Genomic DNA, 26,684 nt, shown 5'->3' with positions numbered 1-26,684 from the left:
GTTAAGGGTACCATCATTTTTGTCCTGGCCTGTTTCATGAATTTTGTTTTTTAAAATAATTCTGTTGAACCACAATTCAAGAGCAATGTCTGATTTTCATTGGTTAATTTTTATTGAATTTTTATTTATTATTACTTTTGTCAGATTCAAGTTATTTCTGTGACCACTGTGGGTTTTTCTTTCATTAATAGTAGGGGAAACAACAATTTTGTCCACGTGTGTAGGTGTTATTTCTGCAGGCAATGGAAGTGAAAGTATCAAAGTTCTAAAGAAAAACAGGCATAATTTACTCAAAAGTGGGTTGATTGCAGGTTGCTAAACCTGAGCAGTTATACACAGAATTGATGTTATTTTTCTGATTGTTTCACAGCAATCTAATGCTAATGTTCTAATGCTTTTTAGAACTTTGAGACATGCCAACAACTCTGCACAGACATGAAGATTCAAGGTTTGGTTTGACTGATGCAGAAGACGTGTAACATGTAAAACTCACAGGTTGACAATTATGTTTTATTAAAATCACTTTCTTGTCCCATAAAGATGCACAAATCAGCCTTGGCATCAGGACTATGCATTTCATCACTACTGTATACTTGTCAGCACAGCTTCATGTTGTGTCTTTACTAACATATCATCACGGCTCCAAACATTTTTATAAACATATTCCAACAGCTGAGGATCTGTACTGACCGCTGAATTTTCTACCATTTAGCGGCTGGAACAGCAGAGACTTGCACTGCTTGTGATGTCATGTGCATACTCTGTACAGCCACCAAATGAGGGTACAGCTGTCTGTGGAAATTTGGACTATTTTGGGAATTATCATACCGTACCAAACCAAACTCAAACACCACCTGATGGGAACGCATCTTAAGGTGAGTAGTATACAGCTGCTGTTTCAGTACTATTAAGTAAAAAACTTATAAATAAATGTAATGCCTTGACTTAATTGCCAACAACCCTATCGTTTACATAAAATTTAGGTATCAATTAGAAAAAGTTATCAATTATCTTTCAGGATAATCCATTTTGGTTATGTTGATTAAAATTTGTTTCAAAGAAACGCCACACAAAGACGTGCAAAAGTAATAACATTTAATCCAAATAAAACCATGCAATAGGTCACCGTCACCCTGATTAGATTCAACCCTTGTTATAGAATAAACATCCAAATCCATACATTGCATTCAGTGGGCATTTTTACTGTATGAGAGATGAAACGACGACTCGGGTTAGCCCAGAGACAAAAGAAACCTCAAACAAGAACCCAAAAATAAGCAAACAAGAAACAATCACAGCTCCCCCAGACCAAAGTACAGTGGTGATCCTTCACTCAAGCTCTATGTTCTCTGAAGAGAGAAAGCACAAAGACCTATATCCCCCACCTCCCTCCCTGGTCCTACCCCCTCCCACTGGCTGCTAATAATCAATCACTATCACAAAGCGCTATGAACCATATGGCACACAGAAGACAAGTCTGAGAACATGAGTGATGAGCCAGTAGTGCCCTGTTGATACATACGCCGCTGAATGTCTAGTAGCAGTTTATCCCCATGTACCGGACATGCACTGGTTTTAGAGACGCCCGTCAAATTCACATCGTCGGGATTGCGGAAGCTGGGGAATTTGAGGCTAACGCTGGCTGGGTGTTGAAGCAAAGCATTTATTTTGGTGCACTTTTTTCTTTCAGGGGAATCTGTTTCAGTATCCTTTCAGATGTTTTAAATACAAATTGGAATGGTTCAAACATTTAACATGGTACTTATTTTGTGGCAAATCTATGCCAGGGACTAACTATGGAGAATCCTGGCAGACACACAAGATCGGTACACTCAATCAGGTCATTTGTTATTTTACAATCAGAATGTAGAAAACAAAGATAATAAAAAATATCATTAGTAAGATGTACAGTATTCTTGTTCTGCAATAATGAATGGGCACTGGCTGAGGATGTCAGGATCACCTGCACACCCTTCCCTCTGTCCAATGGGAGGCTCCCGAGGAAGGAAGAGGGAGTCGAGTGTCTTGGATTACATGATGGTTTTTGTTTTTTTTTTTGAAAAAGGTAGAATCAGCATTAAGGATGTTTTGTGTATGTGTGTGTATGTGTGTGTGAGAGAGTGAATGTGTTTGTGTTAAGCAGGGAGGGAAAGCAGCAGGAGCCTCAGTTGCAGTACACCTGGTTTTCAGGCGGCTGGGACAGTCTGTGGTTCTCTTTTGTCATCATGTGGTGTCTGAGCCCCTGCAGTACAGTCCGGATGGTGTAGCTGCTTTTCCACTTAGACAGCGGCATCACTGTTTTTATGTCCACCTGAGGAGAGAGGACAAGAGAGAGACTTTAATTAAGAAACCCACTGGATGGCTGAAATTCCTATAAATCTCTTTTATATGAACTCAATGTAGGCTTTGGTTTCTAAATTTCTAAGACTCAGGGATTTGAGGAGGCACTTGAATTGTTATTCTGCTTGTCAGTTATCAAAGTCCCTGTAGAGTGAAAAAAAGTCTTCATTTTAGGCTTGTTGTATGAGAGGCCTTTGTATTATAAGCCATTGCAAAGTCCATGACCATCAGCCATGAAAACATCTTAAGTTCATAAAATTCAGCTTCAAAATCATGAAAATGAGGCAGTAACATCTGCTCTAGGATGGTGTGGGTGTGTCGGCTGAATGAGTCAATGCTACAACCTGACTGGAGGAGTCATCTGTCTGCCATGCTGCTATGTTACATCTATTTTTTTTAAGCCACCAGAGAAAAAAGAACCACATTTATGTCATGACAGGCAGATGGTTTAACACTAAAAGGTCTCGGTTTCATTTTCTCGACCCGTTTTTTTACACTTCTGGTATTCCTTACATTCCAATTTCTGAGTTATTTGAAGTTATGTCTCTCCCATTTGTGAGACATCTTTGTTAATTTATTGCACTGCACTTACTGTCGTTGCTCTTTAAAGTAGAAGTCTTCACTGATGATTAGCATGGGAGGCTTTTATTGTGACAGACCTGGCAGGAATAGAACGCGTCTATCATACGATACTTTACTAAACTTCAGAGAGAGACTGCCACAGTCTGCTTCTTTTTTATAATCCAGGACTTAAGACAAGTGAACTATTGATTAAAACACACCTACAGCAGGTAAGATGTCTGTCTTGCTGCATCTGATTCAGTTGAAAAATAGACAAGCTCTCCAACAATTAGCCTTCCCTTTGACCTTACAGTGAACTCCAGTCAGAGCACTGCTGCCTGGCTCTGTGCCAGAGCGGAGAGACAGAAGTTGGGGATTAAATGTACTGTTTCCTGGCAAAAAACTCTTATGACACTTTTAATGACCTGTAGGCCACTGTGGCTGATAGATTTGAGAAATTTACCTCACAATAAACAAAAACAGCATGTAACTGGTTGTTAGCTGTCAATGAAGTCAGTGACATCAGCGAACAGACTGTATTGAGATGAACTGCTCATGTGATCGTTGGAGTGTTAGGGAGTTGAGGTAATTCCCCACAGCAGCTGGTGACATCGTGGGTGGTTTTATTTGCCCTTCCCAGGAAAGAGGTGAACAACTTTCTAACAGTCTAAATCTAAAATTAATTCACACATAGATCTCAGTGTTCTCACATGTTTACAGAAACCTTATTCCAACAGATCTAGTGTATTAAAAAAGTTTGGCTTTTACTTTGCAGGAGCCTTAACAACAACATAAGTCTTTCCAGATTGACCTTGGTTAGAATTTTGCCATCCATCAAAATTGTACTGATGGTGAGCTGCTGCGGGAAGTCTGACTCCGACAACAGTGATATGAACACTACTCATAGAAAGCAACAGCAGCTTAAAAGCCGTGGAGAAATTAGGAACTAAATTGAAGAAATAAAAGGAGAAAATCAAAAAGAGCATCATATCTGGGATTATTATTAAAACCAAGAGGTGGGAGATATGGAAAAATATTGTATCATGACTGTCTTATTGGGGTTGATATGGCTTTTGAACATAAAATTTAAGACTTTTAAAAGAGCATGCCTGAGAAAAATTAATGCCACCTTTTTTTAAATGTCCAAGGGTATAGGACAAAAAAAAATTTTTTGGGTCGTAAACGCAAAACTTTGATGGTTTCTGGCTCATTTAAAACCTCCAGTCTATCAATTAACTGTAAACTGATAATAATCATAACATATTTCAGCAGATGTGCTGAGCTGTTTCTAATTATTTAAAAGGAGAACAACGCTTTATCAGGGAAGACCTGTCAAAATTTAAGTTCACATTTTCTAGCAGTCAACTTGGTAACCATAAGGTCTAAAGATTTGGACTAGTGTTTCACAACAGTATAAGGCAAACAGCAATTGGTTTATGAAAAGAGAGGGTCTGGGTTCCCCCAGGAAATTTTGAGCATCCAACACTTAATTTATTACATTTTGGTGAATATTTGTGAGACAATTTGTGATAAAAATTCAGTAAGAAATCCAAGGTTATTGATTAATAATAGAATATTGGTATTTCCTTTATAAAGCTCACATTAAACTTGGTGTTATTCACATGGTCCTTTTAAAATAAGTTTTATCATATAAACACTAATCGCCTCAGAGAAGACTGTTTATTGCTTTAACACAAAAAATACAATCTAAAGCTAACCCTACACTTAGTCAAACATTAAATAATAGGAATCAATAGATTTTACCAAAATAAGGGGATTAGCTTGTCAACGCTGCAAAAGATAACTTTAAATAAACTTTTTTTTTTTGATACACCTTCAAGTTTGAAACTCTAGAAACTAGCTGTACATGGTAAAACAGCATCTATATCATTACCAGTATAATTTCTGCCAAAGAGTCCATTAAGCAACATTTTCTGCTCTGGCATTACAAGTAGCTGGGTAACTAACAGAGTGTCAGCCACTTGTGCTGCTGTTCTTAACACGTATTACAATAAACAGGTGTATTTTACCTCTCCAAGTTTGAGGTCTGCAACAACTGCAACAGAGCAATCGTGCTCACTCTGCACAGCGTATCTGTCCCCCTGTCTGGGGCTTTAATGTCTTCTAGGTTTGCTTTTAGCCTGGTGCTGCAGTGATTCAGCTTAAACAACTGTTTAAAGGTGTGTTTAAACTTGTGACTCGCTTGATGCAAGTCTATGTCAAGTCCAAGAAGCAAGCTGTGGTGTTACAGTCAGATATGCAGCTGTGTGCATACCGTTGCCGGTACCGTTGTCAAAGCCAAGTTAAGTTAATGATAAACATGCTACTTCTGCGTTAAACCCTTCACAGTAAAAGTCCATGGCTGTTATTATTTCTTGAGTGCTTTAACTGTAAATGCCCCAAATAAGAAAAATGGTATAGTCAATTGTGGCTTAAGACTCCCCAGCACTACAGAAGTGAAACTTAAAACTACAGGTTCAGTTATAAAGAAGTGAACATGGAGAGACTTGTTTGTAATTTTTCCGTCATTTCAAGCTCAGACATGAGTTCAGTATTCCATCATAGGTCTGGTTTAGGAGAAGGGGAGTTTGTAGCACCTGAATATGCATTTAAATGTGTTAGCGATTTTCTTTTTTATATATAATACGTTTATGGTAAAGGATGTGTGTGTGTGTGTGTGTATATATATATATATTTATTTATTTTTTAAAGGGGTTTTTCTACTTCTTAACTTATGAACTTGTCTTAAAAATTGAATGAAAAACTTGTGATAAAATACAGATCATGATCTGGCCATAAAAAAATCGTGATGTGATTTATTTCCATATTTCCCACCCTTACAGTATATATATTTATATATCTAACTCTCAAAAATGTATTAGAATCAGAATAGACAAGACAAGAACTGTCATCAATTAAAATTTTTGATCAGATTTTTAGAAATAGATGCTTGGGAAATCTTGACACTTACCACACCATTTGAGTTGTGCACTCCATTCAGGTTGATCTTGTTAACAAAGCGGACAAGCGGGGGGTGTTCTGGGTACTTGTGTCCACATTCTATTTTCAGACTGTAAATTCTGTTTTCGAAAGAAGTCTGCAACAAAGAAAGGAGAAACATTTGTTTTCTCATCTCTTTTCAAATTTCATAGTATTGATCTCGCCCCTGACAAGTATCCCAATCACTGAAAAATTCTAAAAACTAACAATAAACTAGGGGTTAAAACGTGAAAAAAAAATCCTGAGCCTAAAATATTTTCTTTAGGGGGGTTAGTTCTCCAACATGAACCACTGAAACAACATTTATGTCAACAGCAACAGTAAAAGGCTTTCAAAGCACAAGTGACCTTGAAGGACTGGCTGTTTGGAAAAAATTGCTCATATACAAAGTAGCCTTGCATCATTTTTTTTCTCTATTCTTTTGAGGTTTTTTAATCAAACAATGTGCAATGTAAAGATTACCATAAATGAAGTTGCAATCAATAAGAAATCCAATAAGAAATGATAAATGTAACCTGTAAAACACAATTCAATAAAATCAAAAACCAACAGAAAATATCATGATTTTATTGCAGACAGTCTGTTGTTTACATGCTCAGTTAAGTTGCTATGGTTATAGCTTAACTGGGATATTTAACTTCACTACTGTCCTTGTAGCAGTATAAGCACTGGAGAATAATCTATTTTTGACTTGAGTACAGTCTATCCCCCTCCAGGAATATTTGAGTACTCAGTGCAATTTCTTATATTCTAGGTAAAAATTGTTCACTATTTTGTCATGAAATTGACTATTTTTGCAAAGGTAACTTTGCCAAAAAATAGTTATACACTCTGTATGGCACTGTGCTATTGTCTTCTCTAAAATGTAGTATTGCAGCCATGAGAGTTTAAAAACATGTTAATTCTTCTTCCATGGGCTGAATTAGTGATGAAAAATTATATTTAGTTTATTGTTCAGGCTGCAGAAGCAACATCAGGCATCAGTGACCCTTCTCCAAGCCCCGCCCCTCTTGGCTCCTGTTTGCTACATCTGACAAGCTTTCACACCCACTGTGTTGAATTTGGATTTTTCCACTGTGTAAGCAGGGGGGTATTCTGAAGAAAATAGCTAGTTTTAAAAGAATTTGAACATATCAGAGAAGTAGACCGAAACATCTTCAATATGCTTGTGAACGCTTTATTCACATTATCATATGTTGATAGCAGTTGAGTAGTCTAAGTCAAGTTTATGTTGGCTGATATTTACCTGGGGTTTAAAGGTAGCACATGGCTAATTAAGGCAGAGAATATTTTTGCAATCGAGGCTGAGGTCATCATGCAAAATGTGTCTTTGGGGAAGTTTAAAACCACAGAAAATTATTCAGGAAAATGACTGATACAGGACATGATGAAACTGACACCTGAAAGACTAGAGACAGCTTAAGCAATATTAATGTGTTGACGTGTCAGCTGCAGACACATCGATGTGAGGACAACACTGACCGATCCACAGTGGATGTTTTTCTTTATCTTCCACTACTCTAAATAAACCACGCTAACTAGATTTTGTAGTTTTAGGTCGACAGCAGAGCTGAGTTCATCTGCTTGTGAGGAACTGGATGGTAGACTCCTCTAATATATGATGAAACAACACTTCACTTGTACAGCAGAGTAACTTGATATATGATTACAGTTTAAGCAAATGCTGAGTTAGCTTTTATCAAATGTGTGTATGTTAGCCCTTTGCTGGCTAAACTAAATCCGCTGCTGTTGTTCATGTGGTCTTCCACACATATTGAATGTCTCTCCTCTTGGTTTTTTGGCCCTACTCTAATCATTTGGAGTATCAGCTGTCAGATTTGCTGGTCCTGTGGGCACACTGGGTCAGCATTTTAGCTTCTGTTGAAAATTTGTCAGACCCCCTGTGAATGGTTACAATTTTTAAAGTAGGATTGGACAGTGGCAGTTTTAGAAAGAGGCTTAGTGAAGGGTCAGTTATAGCCATCAACAGTTATTAACTCATTGAGTGCCATTGACGTATATATACGTCATTTAAAAACCAACGCTTGAGTGCCATAGACGTATATACATCAAGGTGATTTTTCGGCGGCTGGCACAAGGGGGCGCTCTCACACTCCCTGTGAGGAATTTTGGGGCTTCTGGCATATGTAGTCGGAACACTACAGTCGGAAGTGACGGTAGATTAAACATCAGAGGTGGAGACCCTGGGGTCAAAGAGCAGAGCGATCATTACAGAGGTAATCTAAGCTAAAAGTTCTAACTTAGATGTTGAAAGAAACTCTAAACTTTTGCCTGAGAAATCGCTTATTCACTGAAACCGACACTGAACTTAACAACAGCGAATCCAGGGATCGGCGCTTTAATTCATCTGTCTATGTTGACCAAAAGGCTAAAGAATGCCACGAGGTCTCCCCCGTGTGTTGGAGAAATAAGGCAGCCTCTCGCCAGGTTGATGCATACAGCAACAAGCAGGAGAGGACACGGGCGTATAGGGAGGTCCTGTGGAGGCCGTCCAATTCCAGAGTGTGAATGGCATGACAATGACTGGAAGCATTGTTATTTATTTTACAATAAAATAACATTTGTAATACAATTTTCAGATGTCTTTTATGTTATTGAAGGCAAAATTATAACATTCAAATCACTGTTCTGCTTGACAGACTCTCTTCCACAAAAATGCATTTTTCTCAGCTTTCTAGAAAAAAATTGTCTTTTTGGTGAAACTAGCCTCTATTCAACTTAGGATAAATCAAGAACGGAACAAGCTACAAACAAATGTTTTTTTCCATGATGAAATAGAGAGATTCTTCTTTCATTTGAGCTATTCTGTGTTTTCAGAATCATAGTACAAAATATTCTGTATTCTTGAAAGATGACTCAAAATGGCCAAAAACGCTGGCACAAGCCACTTTCCATTTTATAAAAGGGCTGGCACTCAATGAGTTAAACACATTTAAACATTACCGAACTTTATACAAACTTCCTGTAGAAAGAAGTCACAGCTGAAAACAGCTCATTGTTGTTGTTCAGTGCAAAATTAAATAATATAAATAATAAATAAATAATAACAGCACCTATAACATTATTTCACATTCCTAGATCTTGATAATAGTTCTTGATATGTGTTGTTCACCCTCTAAATGAGGGAGAAAAGGGAGCTCATAGGTTAAGTGGAAAAAAACTTCATCATTTATCATTTGTACTAATGTAATTCAGTGAAGACTGAAAGCAAGGCTGCACATTAATGATACTTCTAGCACCCTTATAATAATACACCTCCTTATTGTTTTTTTTCCAAGACGCAAGGTATTTTCCAAAAATACTGAATAAAATGTGCATAGAGGTGTGTACTCTCCTCAGGATTGGGTATGCATGCTTGTAACTGCTTGGTAGTAACTTTGTTCTATGATGTGTTTTTTAAAAATCATACACAGTGTAGAAAGGTTAACGGTATTAAAAATTGGATACCACAAAATCCTTACATATCATACTGCTATCTGATATTAAGCCATTTCTCGGCTTCCCATCACAGTTAGTCCTCATCTTCTCGACTACAGCAGTGGGATCATTTGAAGATTATCATAGCATCACACCTGAAACCTCAGGAACCACACCGTCAAAAGTTGTTTCCATTTCCTCTTACTTAATAACTGCAATGCTTCCACATCACAGCAAATATAGTGCAGTTCAAGTTCCCCAAGATGCTCTCATTTTATTTTCTTTCATTGTATTGCGTATGAGAACGTTTCTGGATTTGGGAGGGGGGGTTTTACCTTTGGTGGACCAAGGATCATGCCATTCCAGTGAGATAGCGTCATGTCATCGTCATCTGCCAGGCCCCAGCTCACTGTACCATCTCCAAATCCCTTCTGACCTTCCTCCAGCTCCTCCAGTAGCCGAAAGTTTCGGGGAACAACACAGGCTTCACACATAAAAAAGAAAAGTATTTAGTGGAATCAGGTCACAAAGAAACGGATTTACTCACACCATACATCTGTTTAAAAGTTGGTATCAAAAGCAAGGTGGTCTGAAGATTTTAAATTCTGATAGCCTACATTTTTTATTTCCAAAAAGAATGATTTTCTTTGTGGACGACTGCATTGAAGTAAGTTGTTGAAATTTCTATTTCCAATACTTTAATACCACATGTTAAAAAATACACAAAATTTACACATATTCAAACACACAGGGATTCAAAGTACTTTACAGAGTTAAACACAAGATAAGATTTTATCCAATACAGAAAGAGAGCAAAAGAAGTGACAGACTGAATTCAGACAAATACTGTACACTGGTAAGAATGTGTCTGCACTAGTTACACAGTATGCAAGACTTTGTTTGCAACCCTGGTATTAAAAACAATACATTACCAAATATCTGTTGCCTTTGATTGATATTTATGTGCTTTGGTATCAAAAAATGAATCAATGTTGTTTTATTTTAATATTATTTTACCAAAAGTTTATAATTCTGGTATCATGGGAAACCTAACTGAAAGAACATCAATCTTACAGCTTGCTGGAGGTTTTCTGACTTACTAAACCCTCAGGCAGAGCCTGTTTATTGACAGTCTTTTGTCTTGAATGGCTGCCCTCCATTTTTACTTGTTCTTCAAGATTTTTCAGGTGCATTAATAGCCTGTATCTCTCATTCTTGAAAAACAAAACTACTTATATCTTCCTGCTTTTTAAGATATGAATAATGATGATCTTTCAAAAACTGTTGGGTTCAATGACTTTTCATTAGTTAGACAATTCTCTATTTATTTTATTTTAACATAGCCTTTTCCAGTTCTCACCGTGGATGCATCTGAAGTAAGGTTCATAAAATTTTTGACACTTCATTACCTTTTTGGTTATTGAGTATTCCACTTCTTGAAAACCTCATTATGACAAGATAATTGTGACAAAAAGATAACCCCTGACATGATATATTAACTGTGTCTGTAGGTTTTGCAGTGAGGTATATTTATATTATAGTGTTCGTTTTAATATTTTGGTGATTCAAGACACTCTTTTAGTTAATTCATTATTAATATGTATCAGTTTTCTTTCTCTTTTTTTTTTTTACACAAATTAATGTTTTTCCACTCATTGTCATATATTGCCTGTTTTTCAGTGTTCAGAGTGTTTAAGTCCATGAAATTCATGTGATGCAGATTTTGTAAAGTTAGTGAGTAATCAGGTCTAACAATAATGATCTCAGCACCAATCAAAATAATACTGATTATGACTGTTAGCATCATTAAGCAGCCCCAACAGAAATAGTCTATGAACTTGTATGAACTAGATCTATCATTTCAGTGGGCAGGTGGGGAGAAGAGGACTAAGTTCATCAGATACTGCAGTATTCCTGCAACCAGTCTAATTTGCAAGAAATAAGGATAACAAATAGATACATTAATTCCTGAAACTTTTCAATACGGACATTTTTTGTGCAGTTTAGATTGTTTGCATGAGTTTACTTGAAATTTTTAGCAATTAAAGACTAGAAAATAGGGCTGAATAATTTGGGAAAACAATCTAATTGTGATTTTTCCCCCCAATATTGCAATGCAATTGGATATACAATTATTTCTGAAGTTCCTCACCTAATGTTACTTCCAACAGATAACTTAATTTGCTGATCTTGACTCATTCTGCAAATCTGATATGATTTTTTGTGTTAAAGGGAGTGGTAATTTTTATGCAATTCTCATATTCAATGAGAAAAATGTACAAAAATGAAGAAAGTAGGATTTTTTTTTTTACTATTCTAAAAAATGTCACTTGAATGATATGTTATGTAAACCATCTCTGCTGCACAAAAGGGGTGTGAACTGGTATTTGGCACAAATTTCAGGTTTAAGAAATATTGCACCTTTTGCTACTTGAAAATTGCTGCAGGCCTTATTGCAATTTAATCTAATTTGCGATTAGCCCTACTAGAAACTACACAATATTAAACACCTTAGACCTCCAGTTTTGTTGCTTTGATTTTGAAAGTTCATCCATATTAATTGTTTTTTTAATAGCATCCAACTGAGGCTCAAAATTCGGGTTATCATGACAGAATTTTTCAGAGGCAGCTCTGCAGCAAAGCACTGAAAAAAAAAAAATCTTAATCTCAGTATGTCTTTACAGGACTGTCAAAGTAGGCATTCACCATAAACTATACATATTTCATGAAGCTTACCTTAACTGGCTGAACAATAAGAAAAGAGACAATGGAGTGCTTTTTCTTTCTGTAATAACTACTGCAATATTAAAAACTTACTGAAAGTTTTTTGAATAACTGCAGTAATTTCTCTTGCTTACATATGTTTATCTTCATCTAAATTACAGTTTTATATCATACATCATTTATTTTGAACTTTAAGTTTACTCTTACCTTGGGTTCACACTGTGTAAGGAAAAAAACTCATGCACAGTATTATTTTTAAGGTTTGGGATACTGAAAACAATAGGGGTGCACAGTTCTATTGTGTGATATCAATATCAGAAGCCAACAGCTTAAAAATGTAATTATCAGTATCAGCAGATCTAAAAATCTCTGCTGGTATTTAGGCTATAAGAATCTGCCTACATCAGCTGTAAACACATATATAACACAAACAAATAAGCTGGACCAACGGCCCTACTTCAGCTTAAGTGTTTGTCTTTATTAAACATCATTTCTTAAACTGAAAGTTTGTTTTAGGTTTAATTAGATAATCCTTAGACTATAATTGTGTGTTTTGAAGACTGGAGTTTAAGGTCTTTACTAAATTTTAAAATCTGTATCGATATTGGCTAGTTATTCTGTATCAGCAAAATATGAATACCTGCATATCACAAAAACCCCAAACCATACATCTTTCAGAATTAAGTGTGATCATTGAAGTTAAATTCAAGAATCCACACCACTTGATCCTGATATATGCAGCATGTTTTGGGTGAATCCAGAATAAAATTTGCTCTTTTAAATTTGTAACACTGATAGAGGGAAGGTTATATCTGGCTTGAAGTGGGTCGAAATCATGGCCTTTATATTCAGGAATTGGTGTAATGTACCAATGTAGAGCGAGATAGCATTACTGGTTTCCATACTATATCTATGTCCTCTTCATACATTTTGACTCAGACTTTGTAGTGTGTTTAACGCAAAGGTTAATGCCATGACAACCATAAAAGTAAGAGCTATGTTACAGAATATAGCATAAACTTACGTTTTAAAACTTTGAAGGAGTGAAGACTGAAAAGACAGGTGTCATTTCGGTTGCTCACCTTGAAGCCCGTAGATTACATTGTTTTGACCGTGTGAAAGCCCTGATCCCATACATTAAACCGATATTTATGACAGCAGGGTGGTCAACACACGAAGAACATTTTTAACAGTGTGATTAACGTGGCATTACGAGAAGATACTGTGTTCTGGTGTTCGAGCAACTTCGCCACAAGCTTCGGCTGAGCATTTCTTCCGGATTGCGATGACTCTTCAGTTGCTAAACAAGGCAGCCCTGTCGGCTAACACTATCTTAGCAAACAGCTTATCTGCCTATTGAGCTTATCACGGGCGTCACCGCGTACCCAGCTAAATATCCCCTCGATACCTGGTACAAATAAAATCTGTAGTGTCGATGTCATCCTAAGGTAGCTATTTTTGTGACCAAAAAAGCACCCACTTCAGTCTACATGAAGGTTGATGCAGATAGCCGGCTGCTGCTCAAAGACAGTTGGTTAGCTCTCCTAGCTAATAAACTAGCTAACAGCGTAAGTGGCAGCTCTTTCCGTCAAACAGTCCTGTTTAATGTCCAGACTCCAGTAAAGCTCGATCCATGTGACATTCTGTATCTTTGTTTGGCTATCGTGCTGTGTCAAAATGCGCACTCACAACAAACTGGACGATAAATACGGTCTTAACTGTCGCGTAAGTCGACTTACCGTGTTTGGCGGCGGCCGCCATTTTTGTCTATGTTTCACGGAAGCGCGCACGCACTATTAATGTTTGCGCGTGACCGCTTTCAGGAAGAGGAAGACGCACTTTCGTTTGGTTATTGCTTTGTTTTGTTTGTGCCTTTTTTTCCAGCCTGTCAAGTTTCTAAGATGTAGGTTCCTCCATAGTAAGTGCTATAATGGGTTAAATAAGCGCTTGTACCTAAAGAGACTGTTATTCAGTGCATCGTCAGTCTGTATGTAGTCTCAGCAGGGTTTCAACACTATTTATAGAGTCTAACTTAATTTTAAAATCCCTTCCAGTCTCTCTTGGTGATATAATAACTCACAAGATGAGCACACCGAGTCCACAGCTGTAGAAGCAGCCTATTCAGCTTGTTATTGAAAAGTGCAGGTCCGCCATCTACTGGACACAATTCACAGTCAAATTAAATTTAACCCCGAGGCCTCAAAAAGTTCCTTTAACCCAGAGGTGTCAAACTCAAGGCCCGGGGGGGCAAATCCGGCCCGTGGAACAGCTAAATCCGGCCCGCAAGGTGATCTATCTGTTATAACTGGCCCATCAGTGTGAGGTCTGCAGATTTCCTCAAGTATAAAAATGTAAATTTATCCTTGATGTTTTAAGATATCCTTGTTAAGTCATGAAATCTGAAAAAGTAAGGAGCAAAAATATCGAAATAAGAAGTCAGGAATGTGGGAAAAGAAATTAATTTGTGTTTTAATTTCACATTTTCAATTTAGCATCTCACTATTAGAACTCAAAGTTATGATTTTGACTTCTTATTTCATACTTTGAGGATTTCAACTCAAAATGTTGACTTCTCATATAATATTTTGAGCTCTTAGATTCATATTTTAATTTATAAGTGATATTTTGCCCTTTCTAACTAATTATTTTATATTTTAGCTCATATTTTTAACTCCAAACTTTGAAGTCATAATCCAATAGTTTGACTTTTTAGACTCACAATTTAACATTTTGAATCACATTTTGACTTTTTATTTCATGATTACAAATTTTATTTCATATTTTTACCTTTTAAACTCATGATTTTGACTTCTTTCTAATATATTTGCCATGAAAAAGCATTATTTTTCAACTTTAATTTCATGTTTTGACCTTTTTAAACTAATAAATTTACTTTTCTCAGATTGTGAGCATTTAAACTTCTCTTATTAACTTTTTACATTTTAAAATCATTTAACATCAGTGCCAAGTTTTTTTTTTGTTTTGTTTTGTTTTGTTTTTTTTTTTGTTGGTTTTCATATTTTATTACCGGTGAAATAAGGTTGACAGTTTATGGTTTAAAAGGTGACCCTGTAAGGCCCTCAGGTTAGACCTGAATCCAGAATCTGGCCCCTGCTGTGATTGAGTTTGACACCCCTGCTTTAACCTGTTAAGCCCTCGCCTCTTTTGCTAGGGCTTAACAGAAATTTACAGCCCATTTTTAAATGAGTACACAGTAAATTTACCTGAGTAAATTCTACTCAAATTAAATAAAATTTTACTCTGAAAAAAATCACATTTGGTCCCAGTCTATTTGGAGTAAAATTTACCCTGCTTGCAGAGTAATGTGTTCAGAGTCATTTTTACTCTAAAAGTGTTTTTATTTAACTCTAAATGATGATAATGTGCTCCATAATGAACAAAATAAAAACAACTCTACAGCAACTATACTCACTACAGAATAATACAAACATTAGTTAACTCAGTATAGAGCTTTTCAATCTCAGTATAAAGTGACATTTAGTCCTTTCAGAGCTGTTTTTCATTCCTTTTGGAAATGTTCTATGGTACAGTTTCTCCTCCATTTACAATTGGGTAATGCTTATGTGTAGAAGGACAGAAAGCTGTTTATAATGACGATGCTCAGCAAATTACTAGAATTATTTTTAAAAGCTAGTCTAAGCTTTGCTAATTGTTGAATATTCTAATAATTCAATGAAAGGTAGAAAATGTTGCTTTCCAGGTGATTTATTATTCATTTTTAATGAAATAAAAACAAAAAATTTGTAATATTGACCACAACGAAACTGTTCATAAATGCAAACCATAAATGCATCAAAAAATAAATAAATTAATTAAAATAAAATGAAATAAAACAAACAAGAAAATGAAATAAAAACCCAAATAAAATGAATCGTTCCTCGTGGTTTTGATGAAAAAGTTATTTTAATGCACGTGACGGCCAACAGAGCAGCAGGTGAGTGACGTCAGTGACGTGGTCGCTGTGGCAACCTGTGGCGTCTGGAACAGTGACGATCATAGCCGTCAGAATTTTTGAACGTAAACAAACTCGGAGTTATCAGAGAAAAGTCAGAAAGTTTGACGAGCGATTTGATCGATAGCAAACCTCTCTACTGAAAGATTTGTGCAACAGCGACCTCCACAGACGATCATCGACCAGCACCATGGACAAACTGGATTTCCGCCGGACAAATGTAAGACATCTGATTTGATGCTGAGCCTCGTGAGGCGTCAAAAGTCCTCACTGAACGATGTTACTGACAATGACAATAAAGTCTGAAAAATGACATTTTCATGCTGAATTGATCACATTTGATAGACATTTGACAAACTCTACACAGGTGTAGCAGAATATTGTTAGAATAATCCACATTTGAACAAGAAGTATGAAATGTAGTCAAGCTGAAGCTCCTTTCAGGTCCACGTGTTTGATACCATGACATATAAATAGCTGCACTGCTTCTATACAGGGATATTTCTGCATTTCCCCTTCATCTCTATGTTAGATTCAATTTATCACCCTTTGAATGCAAAATCTTTCAATAAAGTGTCATGAAATGAAAGAACCCCCCAAAGCTTTAATGCATTCATGGTGTAACACAAGGTCAAATGAGCTCAGTGTGTGAGCTAGCATCATTTATAGACATGTATGAGAACTGCAAATCTCTTCAAATAATCATTAAAGAAGAGTTACTACTGATAGAAGGAAAGAAAGCTGTTTATAATGACGATGCTCAGCAAATTACTAGATTTATTTCCAAAACTAGCCTAAGCTTTGCTAATTGTTGAATATTCTAATAATTCAATGAAAGGTAGAAAATGTTGCTTTCCAGGTGATTTATTATACTAACATTTATGTTTTTAATCTCAAGTTCAACAATAAATAGTTTATTCAAAGAGATGTACACAGAATGAAATCAATTTCCTGCTGCTTTTTTAATGCAGTGACGATGATTCTTAATTAGATATATGTGTGTATATATTTTTACAAGTGATTGCTATTAAAATGTTTTACAGAAACAAATCCAGCCAACTGAATGTACTAAAAAGAAAAAAGGAAATAAAATATAAAGTCATAAAAATTGCAAAATAAAATTGATAAGAATTCAAATAAATTTAGGTCAAATAAAAACATGAAAAAATATTGAAATAAGACAAATTAAGAATGAGTACATTTTTGGTATCTAATGAAATCTCAAAGTAAAAATAAATCAAATTAAAGACAAAAAAGAAATATAAATAAATGTAAAAAATGGTTAAAGAAAGTCAATGTAGTTAAAATTGAGGTATATAAACAAAAAACAAAATAAGAGACAAACAAAAAAGACACACATTATTATTAGAATCAAATGGATTTTTTTTTTTCATATTTTAACGATATAAAAAACAAAACAATTTATAATATCGACCACAAATAAAAAATATTCATAAATGCAGACCATAAATGAAAACATGAAGATTAAACAAAATAAAGAAACAAACAAGAAAAGAAAATAAAATCCCAAATAAAAGAATTCTAAAGCCTATAAACACATTTCAGTTTCTCATGAGTTTAAAAAAAAATCACTATGGATAAAAAAATGAAAGAAAGTACAAAATTTAAAAATAAGAAATTGAACTTGTATTTTGATAAATCAAATCAAAATTTTAAAAGTCTTAAAATCATTTAAATCAAATTAAAAAAACAAATAAAATATCTAACTGTATAGCAGTAGCAAAAGATCATATGAGAAATGTTTCATGTTTTCATTTCATGGGAGGTTTCCAGCTGACTTGTGTAATTCCTCTCTCTACATTTTCTCCACTGAAGAAGAGACTGCACACTGACAGAGGCCTTTTTCATTTCATATTTCACTTCATCTGTTTGACTGAGCTTACTGATATTTAGCTGATGGGTTGGTCAGTTGACACGCAGATTTTCACACCATGGGTTTGTTTCTGTTTTCAGTTCCCGAAGAGCTTTACATCGGCGCCAGCACTGCTACTGGAAGACGATGACCTGGACATCTCCATCCTACGACAGCAATGGAATGAAGTCATGTCCCACAACAGCAGCTCTCCAGGCTGCTCACGCAAGTTCTCCTCTGTCAAACCTCCCATGACCTCCTCCTCCTCATCTTCTTCCTCCTCCTCCTCCTCTTCCTCTTCTTCTTCCTCCTCCTCCTCTTCTTCCTCTTCCTCCTCCTCCTCATCTTCTTCCTCCTCCTCCTCCTCTTCCTCCTCCTCCTCTTCTTCTTCCTCCTCCTTCTCCTCCTCCTCTTCTTCCTCCTGCTCCTGCTCCTGCTCCTCCTCCTCCTATTCTCAATTTTCTCCCTCATCCCTGAGTTTTTCCTCCTCCTCCTCCTCTCAAAGCCTGTTTAGCTCCCTTAGCTCTCCTCCAGGACTGCACCCTCCTGAGTCAGAAGATGAGCTCTGGACCTGTGTTCCACATAGTGAGCTTAACAGGATCGTTTTTAAAAGGGTGAAGAGGACGAGGCAGCCCGAGGTAACCAAAGAGGAGACACACCCTGTTCCCCGGCCCTCAGTTAAGGGTCCATGCGGTTTCGTCCCACCTGCTCCAGTGCCCAAGTGGGCCAAGAAAATACGGGCACTGTTGAAAAAGAGAAATCAAGGGTGTGGATGTAAAAGAGCTGCTGAAAAGCCTGAGGGTGGCTTGCCAAAGAAACGGCGTGCAAACAGTTAACCCTGTTTACATGGCGTTTTATCATGTACATACATTAGATGTAGTTAGATGTTATTAGATATCATTAGATTTTATTATAAGTTTTTAGATGTTATTAGTTATTATTAGATATTATAAGTTAGTAGATGTTTATAGATATTATTATTTGTTATCATAAGTTTTTAGATGTTATTATAAGTTAGATGTTATTCAATGTGCTTTACTGTTATTTGATGTCTTGTGCCGTGATGTGATGTGTTGTGTTGTGATGTAAAAAAAACAAAAAAAAAACCCAAAAAACCAAAAAAAAGACAAAATAACAAAAATATTTGTTGCCTGTTTTGTTCGTTCATGTGCTGTTTTGTCATTATTTGTTGTTTTGTGCTGCATGTTGTGTGCATGTTGTGTGCATGTTGTATGTTGTGTGCATGTTGTGTGCATGTTGTGTGCATGTTGTCTGCATGTTGTGTGCATGTTGTCTGCATGTTGTCTGCATGTCGTGTGCATGTTGTGTGCATGTTGTGTGCATGTTGTCTGTATGTTGTGTGCATGTTGTCTGTATGTTGTGTGCATGTTGTCTGTATGTTGTGTGCATGTTGTGTGTATGTTGTGTGCATGTTGTGTGTATGTTGTGTGCATGTTGTCTGCATGTTATCTGCATGTTGTCTGCATGTTGTCTGCATGTGGTTTGCATGTTGTGTGCATGTTATCTGCATGTTGTCTGCATGTGGTTTGCATGTTGTCTACATGTTGTCTGCATGTTGTCTGCATGTTGTCTGCATGTGGTTTGCATGTTGTCTGCGTGCTGTCTGTGTGTTGTGTGCGTGTTGTGTGCGTGTGTGTGTGTGGGTGTGCAAGCACACAGGGTGTGTGGAGCGTCTGCTGCTGTCCTCTAGTCTTCAGTCAGTATTTTCTACATGCAGTCTTGTCCTCTCTTCCTGTCTCTCTGCTAACAGCAGCTGCTAATGGCTCGTCTTCTAAATACAGACTGAAAAAAGAGGAGGTGATAGTTGTAGACTCTTCCTCTTATAGTAGACAGCCTCTCCACCACCAAGACTCCTGCAGTGCCTCCCCGTGGCCACACATGGAAACTGGGTCTCTCACAGTCCCAGGCTGAACTGCAGGGGATCTCGGAGCAGCAGTGGTCCCCAGAGATGTGGCGTACAGGACCAACTCAATGGACAGTCCCTGACACCCATCAACCACTGCCACTGCTGTGGGAGAATAGCCCCACTTCAGTGTCCTCATTCTTCTGAGATGAGCTTAAGGAGCCTCGTCTGACAAAAACAAAATACACTGCCACAAGAGTCAAAGAGGTTCATGCACTCAAGTTTGCAGACAATGGCAAGATATTAATGAAGTAAATAAGTTTAACATAAGTAGATCAGCAACGTGTCATCTTGGAGTGCTTCTCACCGTAGGTAAGGTGCATGATGGTCAGAAATGAATTCATGTAGTCTGTTATTGGAGCATTAAAGGTGAGTTTGATTCTCATGCATGTTTATGAGAGAGGTTTGTGTTGGATGCTGGTTGATTGTTTTCTTTGTCAGTGTGTCTTTGGACTGCAGGATAGGGACCTTAAAGAAAGAAAGACCTTCATGGGAGATACAGGAAGCCGGACAGACCCAGGATGAGCGACCAGGAAAAATTGTTTTCCATTTTTCAACAATGCCGCAATCTTCAGTCTTCTCTCTAGGAAACAGAGCCCTGCTGAGATCTGCAGAGTTTCTTCCAGCAGCACCAGCCAAATCCTCTCCAAACATTTCACCTTCTCCCTTTCTTCTCCTTCAGTCCCTGCCCCATATTCACACCTAAGTCAACCTGGCTGCAGCAGGTCACCTAACCAAGCAGACTGCAGCTAAACAGACAACAGATATGAGAGAATTGGAGAGGGTCCACAGTAAATGTACCTGAGTAAATTCTACTCAAATTGAATAAAACTTTACTCTGAAAAATATCACATTTGGTCCCAGTCTATGTGGAGTAAAATTTACTCTGCTTGTTTTTACTCTCAAAAGTGTTTTTATTTAACTCTAAATGATGATTATGTGCTCCATAATGAACAAAATAAAAACAACTCTACAGCAACTATACTCACTACAGAGTAATACAAACATCAGTTTATTCAATATAGAGCTGTTTATCTCGGTATAAAGTGATATTTAGTCCTTTCAGAGCTGTTTTTCATTCCTTTTAGAAATGTTCTGCACTCCTTATGGTACAATTTCTCCTCCATTTACAATTGGGTAATGCTTATGTGTAGAAGGAAAGAAAGTTGTTTATAATGACGATGCTCAGCACATTTCTAGATTTATTTTTTTTAAAACTAGCCTAAGCTTTGCTAATTGCTGGATATTCTAATAATTCAATGAAAGGTAGAAAATGTTGCTTTCCAGATGATTTATTATACTAACATTTATGTTTTTAATCTCAAGTGCAACAATAAATTGTTTATTCAACAAGATGTACACAGAATGAAATCAATTTCCTGCTGCTTTGTCAATGTGTTTATCAATCTGTTTATCAAAATACAAGATATTTCTTTTTACATTCATCAGTCAGAGATAATGTACTTTCACCAAAGTTAAAGACTTAATGTTCTGAGAAAACATTCCCTACAAGCCACCCTGTGGCTCCACCTCTGACTGATGAACTTATCCACCACACAAGATTTACATATCATAATGCCAAAACAGTGTCAGAAACATAGGGCTGTTAACACATTGTGACATAATTCAAGAGCACCTGCACCTGCAGCAGTTTTTACACAGAATTATCCTGTTAGCTCTACTAAAAGAAAAAAGTTAGATGGCTGCATTGGGATCAGGTCTGAATTTAATTTTGCTTGCACTAAAATTGTTTAAGTTCATAAACAAGGCACAGTCTAATTCCTTAAATGTGCACAGAAGCTTTAACACTCCTCATAGAGCTGCAGACATACAGTATGAGCGTCTCCACTGCTCTGATGCACGTCATGACACACAGGAAGAGACTGGCACAGAGACACTGAGCCAACATTCTGTTATTTAAGTGGAAATCCCTTCTATCAAACATTGGCCTCTTTTCATAAAGCATTTACAGACAAGGACAGGGACAGAGAGGGGCAAACGGTAAAAATGAACTCCCTGTAGAGGCTGACTGACATACGCTGCACTTTTTGGCACTCGCAAACAATGATCAGGAAAATAATTCCACCTACGGCTTAAAAAACAAAGGATGTGTACATAAAGTCTGTAAATATGACACTGACATTACTCTTATTAATATAACCAGAGTTAAATTAGACCCTAAACACTTAGACAATCTTAGACCAAATACCCTCTTAAACACTTTTATTCATAACAGCTACAGAAATGCTCTCAATTTTCATAAAGAATTGTAACGTTGCTCCATTAAACACACTTGGAACGCCAGTGATCATCAGTCAGCTGGCTGACGATACAACCATCTTTATGAAGCAACTCTCTGAAGTCCCTAAAATACTGCAGTTGATTGACACCTTTTCTAAAGCTTCAGGTTTGAAATTCAATTGAAACAAATGTGAACTGATGTCAATTCATCAAACTAATCTAACAGAGGCAAACAATATTCCAATAAAATCCACTGTTAAATACATTGGGATACAAATATCCAAAGACTCTGTTCAAAGTGAAAGTATGAATGTTTGGAAGGTAATTGATAATTGCCAATCAAAGCTGAACTCTTGGTTGTTCAGGGATATTAGTTTATTAGGATGAGTTTTTTTTCTTTTTTGACAAAAATGGAAAGTCTTTCTAGATGTATATACCCTGCATATTCACTGGCCATATCTAATAGAGCTATCAAACAAATCAGTCGAATGAATTTTGATTAGATCTGGAGAAAGAAAGCTCATTATTTGAAAAGAAGGAATACAAGGATGGAGGCCTACAAGCTATTGATTTTGACCTCATAAATGGAACCTTGAAAATCAACTGGTTCAAATCTTTTTTGAATAACGATAATTTTTGGTACCATATCCCCAGAGAGATCTTTAAAAATTTAGGTGGAATCGATTTTTTGCTTAGATGTGATTTTGTAATTCAAAAGTTGCCAGTAAAACTTTGTCTTTTTCATCAGCAGGTCCTTCTGTATTGGAAACTTGTGTATAATCATAATTTCACTCCCCATAACATGCCAATTTGGAACAACAGATATATCACTATTAAAGGTAGATCGCTGTGCAACAAGGACTGGATTGATAAAGGAATTTGGTCACCAGTCCACTTAATGAATAAAAATGAAGGTCTCATTTCATATGAAGAGTTCTGTACTAAATATGATGTAAATTGTAGTCGAAGATCATTCAAATGGATCAGCAAAGCTATCCCTAACTCCATCATAAGTTTGGTGAAAGAATTTCTTGTTTACTCTGATTCTGTTACTCCTCAACTTAATTGAGTTTTCTCAAAAGGACATCACATATGGACTTGTTATGGACAATAAGAAAAACAACTCTCTGGTAAACATTATTCTCATCCTTGGAAAGTTTTACATTCACAAATGCAGATACATGAAGTCAGTCCCAAAGTTCTGTATCTTTTTCAGTGAGTTCCTAATATATCTCAAAGCCCTTAAAGTCATGAAAAAGGAGAAGGCACGGAAACTTCTGGACACTATAGAGGAATACAAACTACAAGAAAAGCCCTAGCACTTTATTTTCTGTTTTTTAGTTTTGTTTTTCTTTTATAAACTGATTATTTATTATTTCATGTTATAATTTTTGACTTGTTTATTTTAATTTTCTATTTTGCAGTTTCACCTTTGTATTGAACATGCACCTGTATCTATTTTTGTTTTATATTTTTGTAAAAGATCACAATGCCAAATTGTTTGTATTTTCAATCTTGTCAAAATTAAAAAAAAACAAAAAAAAACAAAAACATTTTCTTTTAGAGCTATGGTAACCATTGAATCTTGGTCAGCCATTTTGAACACATCAAAGGCTGTGTCCGAAATCACTCCCTATTCACTATGTAGTGCACTATATAGTGAATACGCCATTTTGTAGTGGTGTCCAAATTATGAGTGAGCATTGTTATTCACTATATAGCGCACTGATTCTATCCCACAATGCATTGTGAAAAGTAGTGAACAAACAATGGTCACTAGCCCAGAAATGTTTACCATAATGCATCGCGGTCGCTGCTCTCAAGCATAACGGACGAACAAGAGGAGCACAGGAACATATACGAAGACTTTTTTAAATGCTTTTTTGTTTGTTGCTTTTGCCAAATCTGCAAGATAATATTAAGGATTCAAAACGGAGTAACTTTTTCCCCCTATGATGATTACAAGACATGAGACCATCATCTTTATGCAAAAATAAGTGACAATACACACATAAAATGTATATTATTTTGTCACTATAGAGACAACTTTGTTTATCTATTAGTATATCTATACGTTACATTTTGTAGCGGTCGATCCTCAGGTGTTGTCAAGGAAATTTACGAGCCGTTGCTGCTGAACGTTTTAATTGTGAGATGACGATGATGTCATCGCCGGCAGCCAGAGTAGTGTCCAAAATCATTTTTGTGTTTGCAGTTGAGTCCACTATATAGTCCACTATATGCTGCTCACTATAGAGTGGATAGGGAGTAGGGAATGAGTGAGTGGTTCAACACAGCCAAAGGCTTGCTCAACTAGGAGGCAGCCATTTTGTTCCATTTTATCCATCAACTTTAAAAGTGAAGCATTTTCTTGTAGAGTTATTGTAATCATTGAATCTTTGTCAGCCATTTAGAACACATTAAAGGCTTGATCAACCACCTCTGTAGTTATGATTCTAACACTTCATTTATCGGACTAATTTTGACTATATACACTGCTTTAGCAGGCCAAATTTTCAGTGCAAAGTAATTTACATGTATTATGAATTGCCAGCTCACATCAAACTTTTCAGGTAATGTGAGGTTTCACATGGCAGGTACCCAGCAGTAAGACAGTCACAGTGTCTGGATGTGACCAACTGAATAGACAGCTACACTCATGGTGCAGAAGTGTCGAACAAAAAAAAACAAAACAGCAATAACTCACCAGAAACATGAGCATAGGAATTCCAACAGTGATAGCTGTAAAACAGGCAACATCTAAACACAACTAAATACATCTAAAACTTCGAAAACACATGCAAAATTCATCTAAACACTCTGCACCAAGGCATGATGGGAAAACTCTGCCCCCCAGATTTGAAATAACAATGGGCAGGGATAAAATCAATGAACTCTCTTCAGAGTTAAATTAACACTGCACAGATCAACACTGTCAAATAACTCCAACACTGAAGGCCACTGAACTCTGAATGGAGTTACAATTACACTTTGAGTGTTAAAATAAACATTGAAATGTTTAACACAGGGAATTCAACACTCCAGTTCTTGCTATGCACGTGCATATTTAAATTGAAATATTTCACAAACCCCCTGTTTTCACACACTCATTCCACCTCACAGTGGTAGTTGAAGACCCAAACTATATTTCTGGCACAGTCCCAAGGCAATCTGATGGAAGATTGCAAAATAAAAGCCTTCTCAAATATGCTACAGTGATAACTCAACTTCCTAACATGAAAATGAAACACTAAGGAACAAATTTGCAAATTTGCCCAACTTTAAATTGAAATATTTCAGAAACCCCCTGTTTCCACACACTCATTCCACCTCACAGTGGTAGTTGAAGACCCAAACTATATTTCTGGCACAGTCCCAAGGCAATCTGATGGAAGATTGCAAAATAAAAGCCTTCTCAAATATGCTACAGTGATAACTCAACTGCCTAACTTGAAATACTAAGGCAAAAAATGCCCAACTTTAAATTGAAATATTTCAGAAACCCCCTGTTTCCACACACTCATTCCACCTCACAGTGGTAGTTGAAGACCCAAACTATATTTCTGGCACAGTCCCAAGGCAATCTGATGGAAGATTGCAAAATAAAAGCCTTCTCAAATATGCTACAGTGATAACTCAACTGCCTAACTTGAAATACTAAGGCAAAAAATGCCCAACTTTAAATTGAAATATTTCACAAACCCCCTGTTTTCACACACTCATTCCACCTCACAGTGGTAGTTGAAGACCCAAACTATATTTCTGGCACAGTCCCAAGGCAATCTGATGGAAGATTGCAAAATAAACGCCTTCTCAAATATGCTACAGTGATAACTCAACTGCCTAACTTGAAATACTAAGGCAAAAAATGCCCAACTTTAAATTGAAATATTTCAGAAACCCCCTGTTTCCACACACTCATTCCACCTCACAGTGGTAGTTGAAGACCCAAACTATATTTCTGGCCCAGTCCCAAGGCAATCTGATGGAAGATTGCAAAATAAAAGCCTTCTCAAATATGCTACAGTGATAACTCAACTGCCTAACTTGAAATACTAAGGCAAAAAATGCCCAACTTTAAATTGAAATATTTCACAAACCCCCTGTTTTCACACACTCATTCCACCTCACAGTGGTAGTTGAAGACCCAAACTATATTTCTGGCACAGTCCCAAGGCAATCTGATGGAAGATTGCAAAATAAAAGCCTTCTCAAATATGCTACAGTGATAACTCAACTGCCTAACTTGAAATACTGAGGCAAAAAATGCCCAACTTTAAATTGAAATATTTCACAAACCCCCTGTTTCCACACACTCATTCCACCTCACAGTGGTAGTTGAAGACCCAAACTATATTTCTGGCACAGTCCCAAGGCAATCTGATGGAAGATTGCAAAATAAAAGCCTTCTCAAATATGCTACAGTGATAACTCAACTGCCTAACTTGAAATACTAAGGCAAAAAATGCCCAACTTTAAATTGAAATATTTCACAAACCCCCTGTTTCCACACACTCATCCAAACTCACAGTGGTAGTTGAAGACCCAAACTATATTTCTGGCACAGTCCCAAGGCAATCTGATGGAAGATTGCAAAATAAAAGCCTTCT

The 26,684-nt window shown here is 36.6% G+C and overlaps 1 protein-coding gene across 1 annotated transcript; it reads right to left on the bottom strand.

Annotated features, from left to right (window-relative positions):
* Nucleotides 1–1,081: 1,081 nt before the first annotated feature.
* ube2v1 (ubiquitin-conjugating enzyme E2 variant 1) lies at nt 1,082–13,906 on the bottom strand. Its single transcript, XM_041783499.1, has 4 exons — nt 13,803–13,906; nt 9,675–9,823; nt 5,873–5,998; nt 1,082–2,311 (listed from the first exon to the last, which is right to left on the bottom strand). The coding sequence occupies exons 1-4, from the start codon at nt 13,822–13,824 to the stop codon at nt 2,165–2,167; spliced, it is 444 nt and encodes a 147-aa protein (XP_041639433.1). The 5' UTR covers nt 13,825–13,906; the 3' UTR covers nt 1,082–2,164.
* Nucleotides 13,907–26,684: the final 12,778 nt, after the last annotated feature.

This window comes from Cheilinus undulatus, linkage group 3 (genome assembly GCF_018320785.1).
Source record: "Cheilinus undulatus linkage group 3, ASM1832078v1, whole genome shotgun sequence".
Classification (NCBI taxonomy): Eukaryota; Metazoa; Chordata; class Actinopteri; order Labriformes; family Labridae; genus Cheilinus; species Cheilinus undulatus.
This window is presented reverse-complemented; position numbering and strand designations above follow the sequence as displayed.

Excerpts from the sequence above, each read along its gene's own strand:
- ube2v1 (XM_041783499.1), bottom strand. The coding sequence starts at position 13,824 with ATGGCGGCCGCCGCCAAACACG. Across the intron at positions 9,824-13,802 it reads GGCGGCCGCCGCCAAACACG|CCTGTGTTGTTCCCCGAAAC; the intron begins GTAAGTCGACTT and ends TTATGTGTGAAG. Across the intron at positions 2,312-5,872 it reads TGCACAACTCAAATGGTGTG|GTGGACATAAAAACAGTGAT; the intron begins GTAAGTGTCAAG and ends CTCTCTCCTCAG.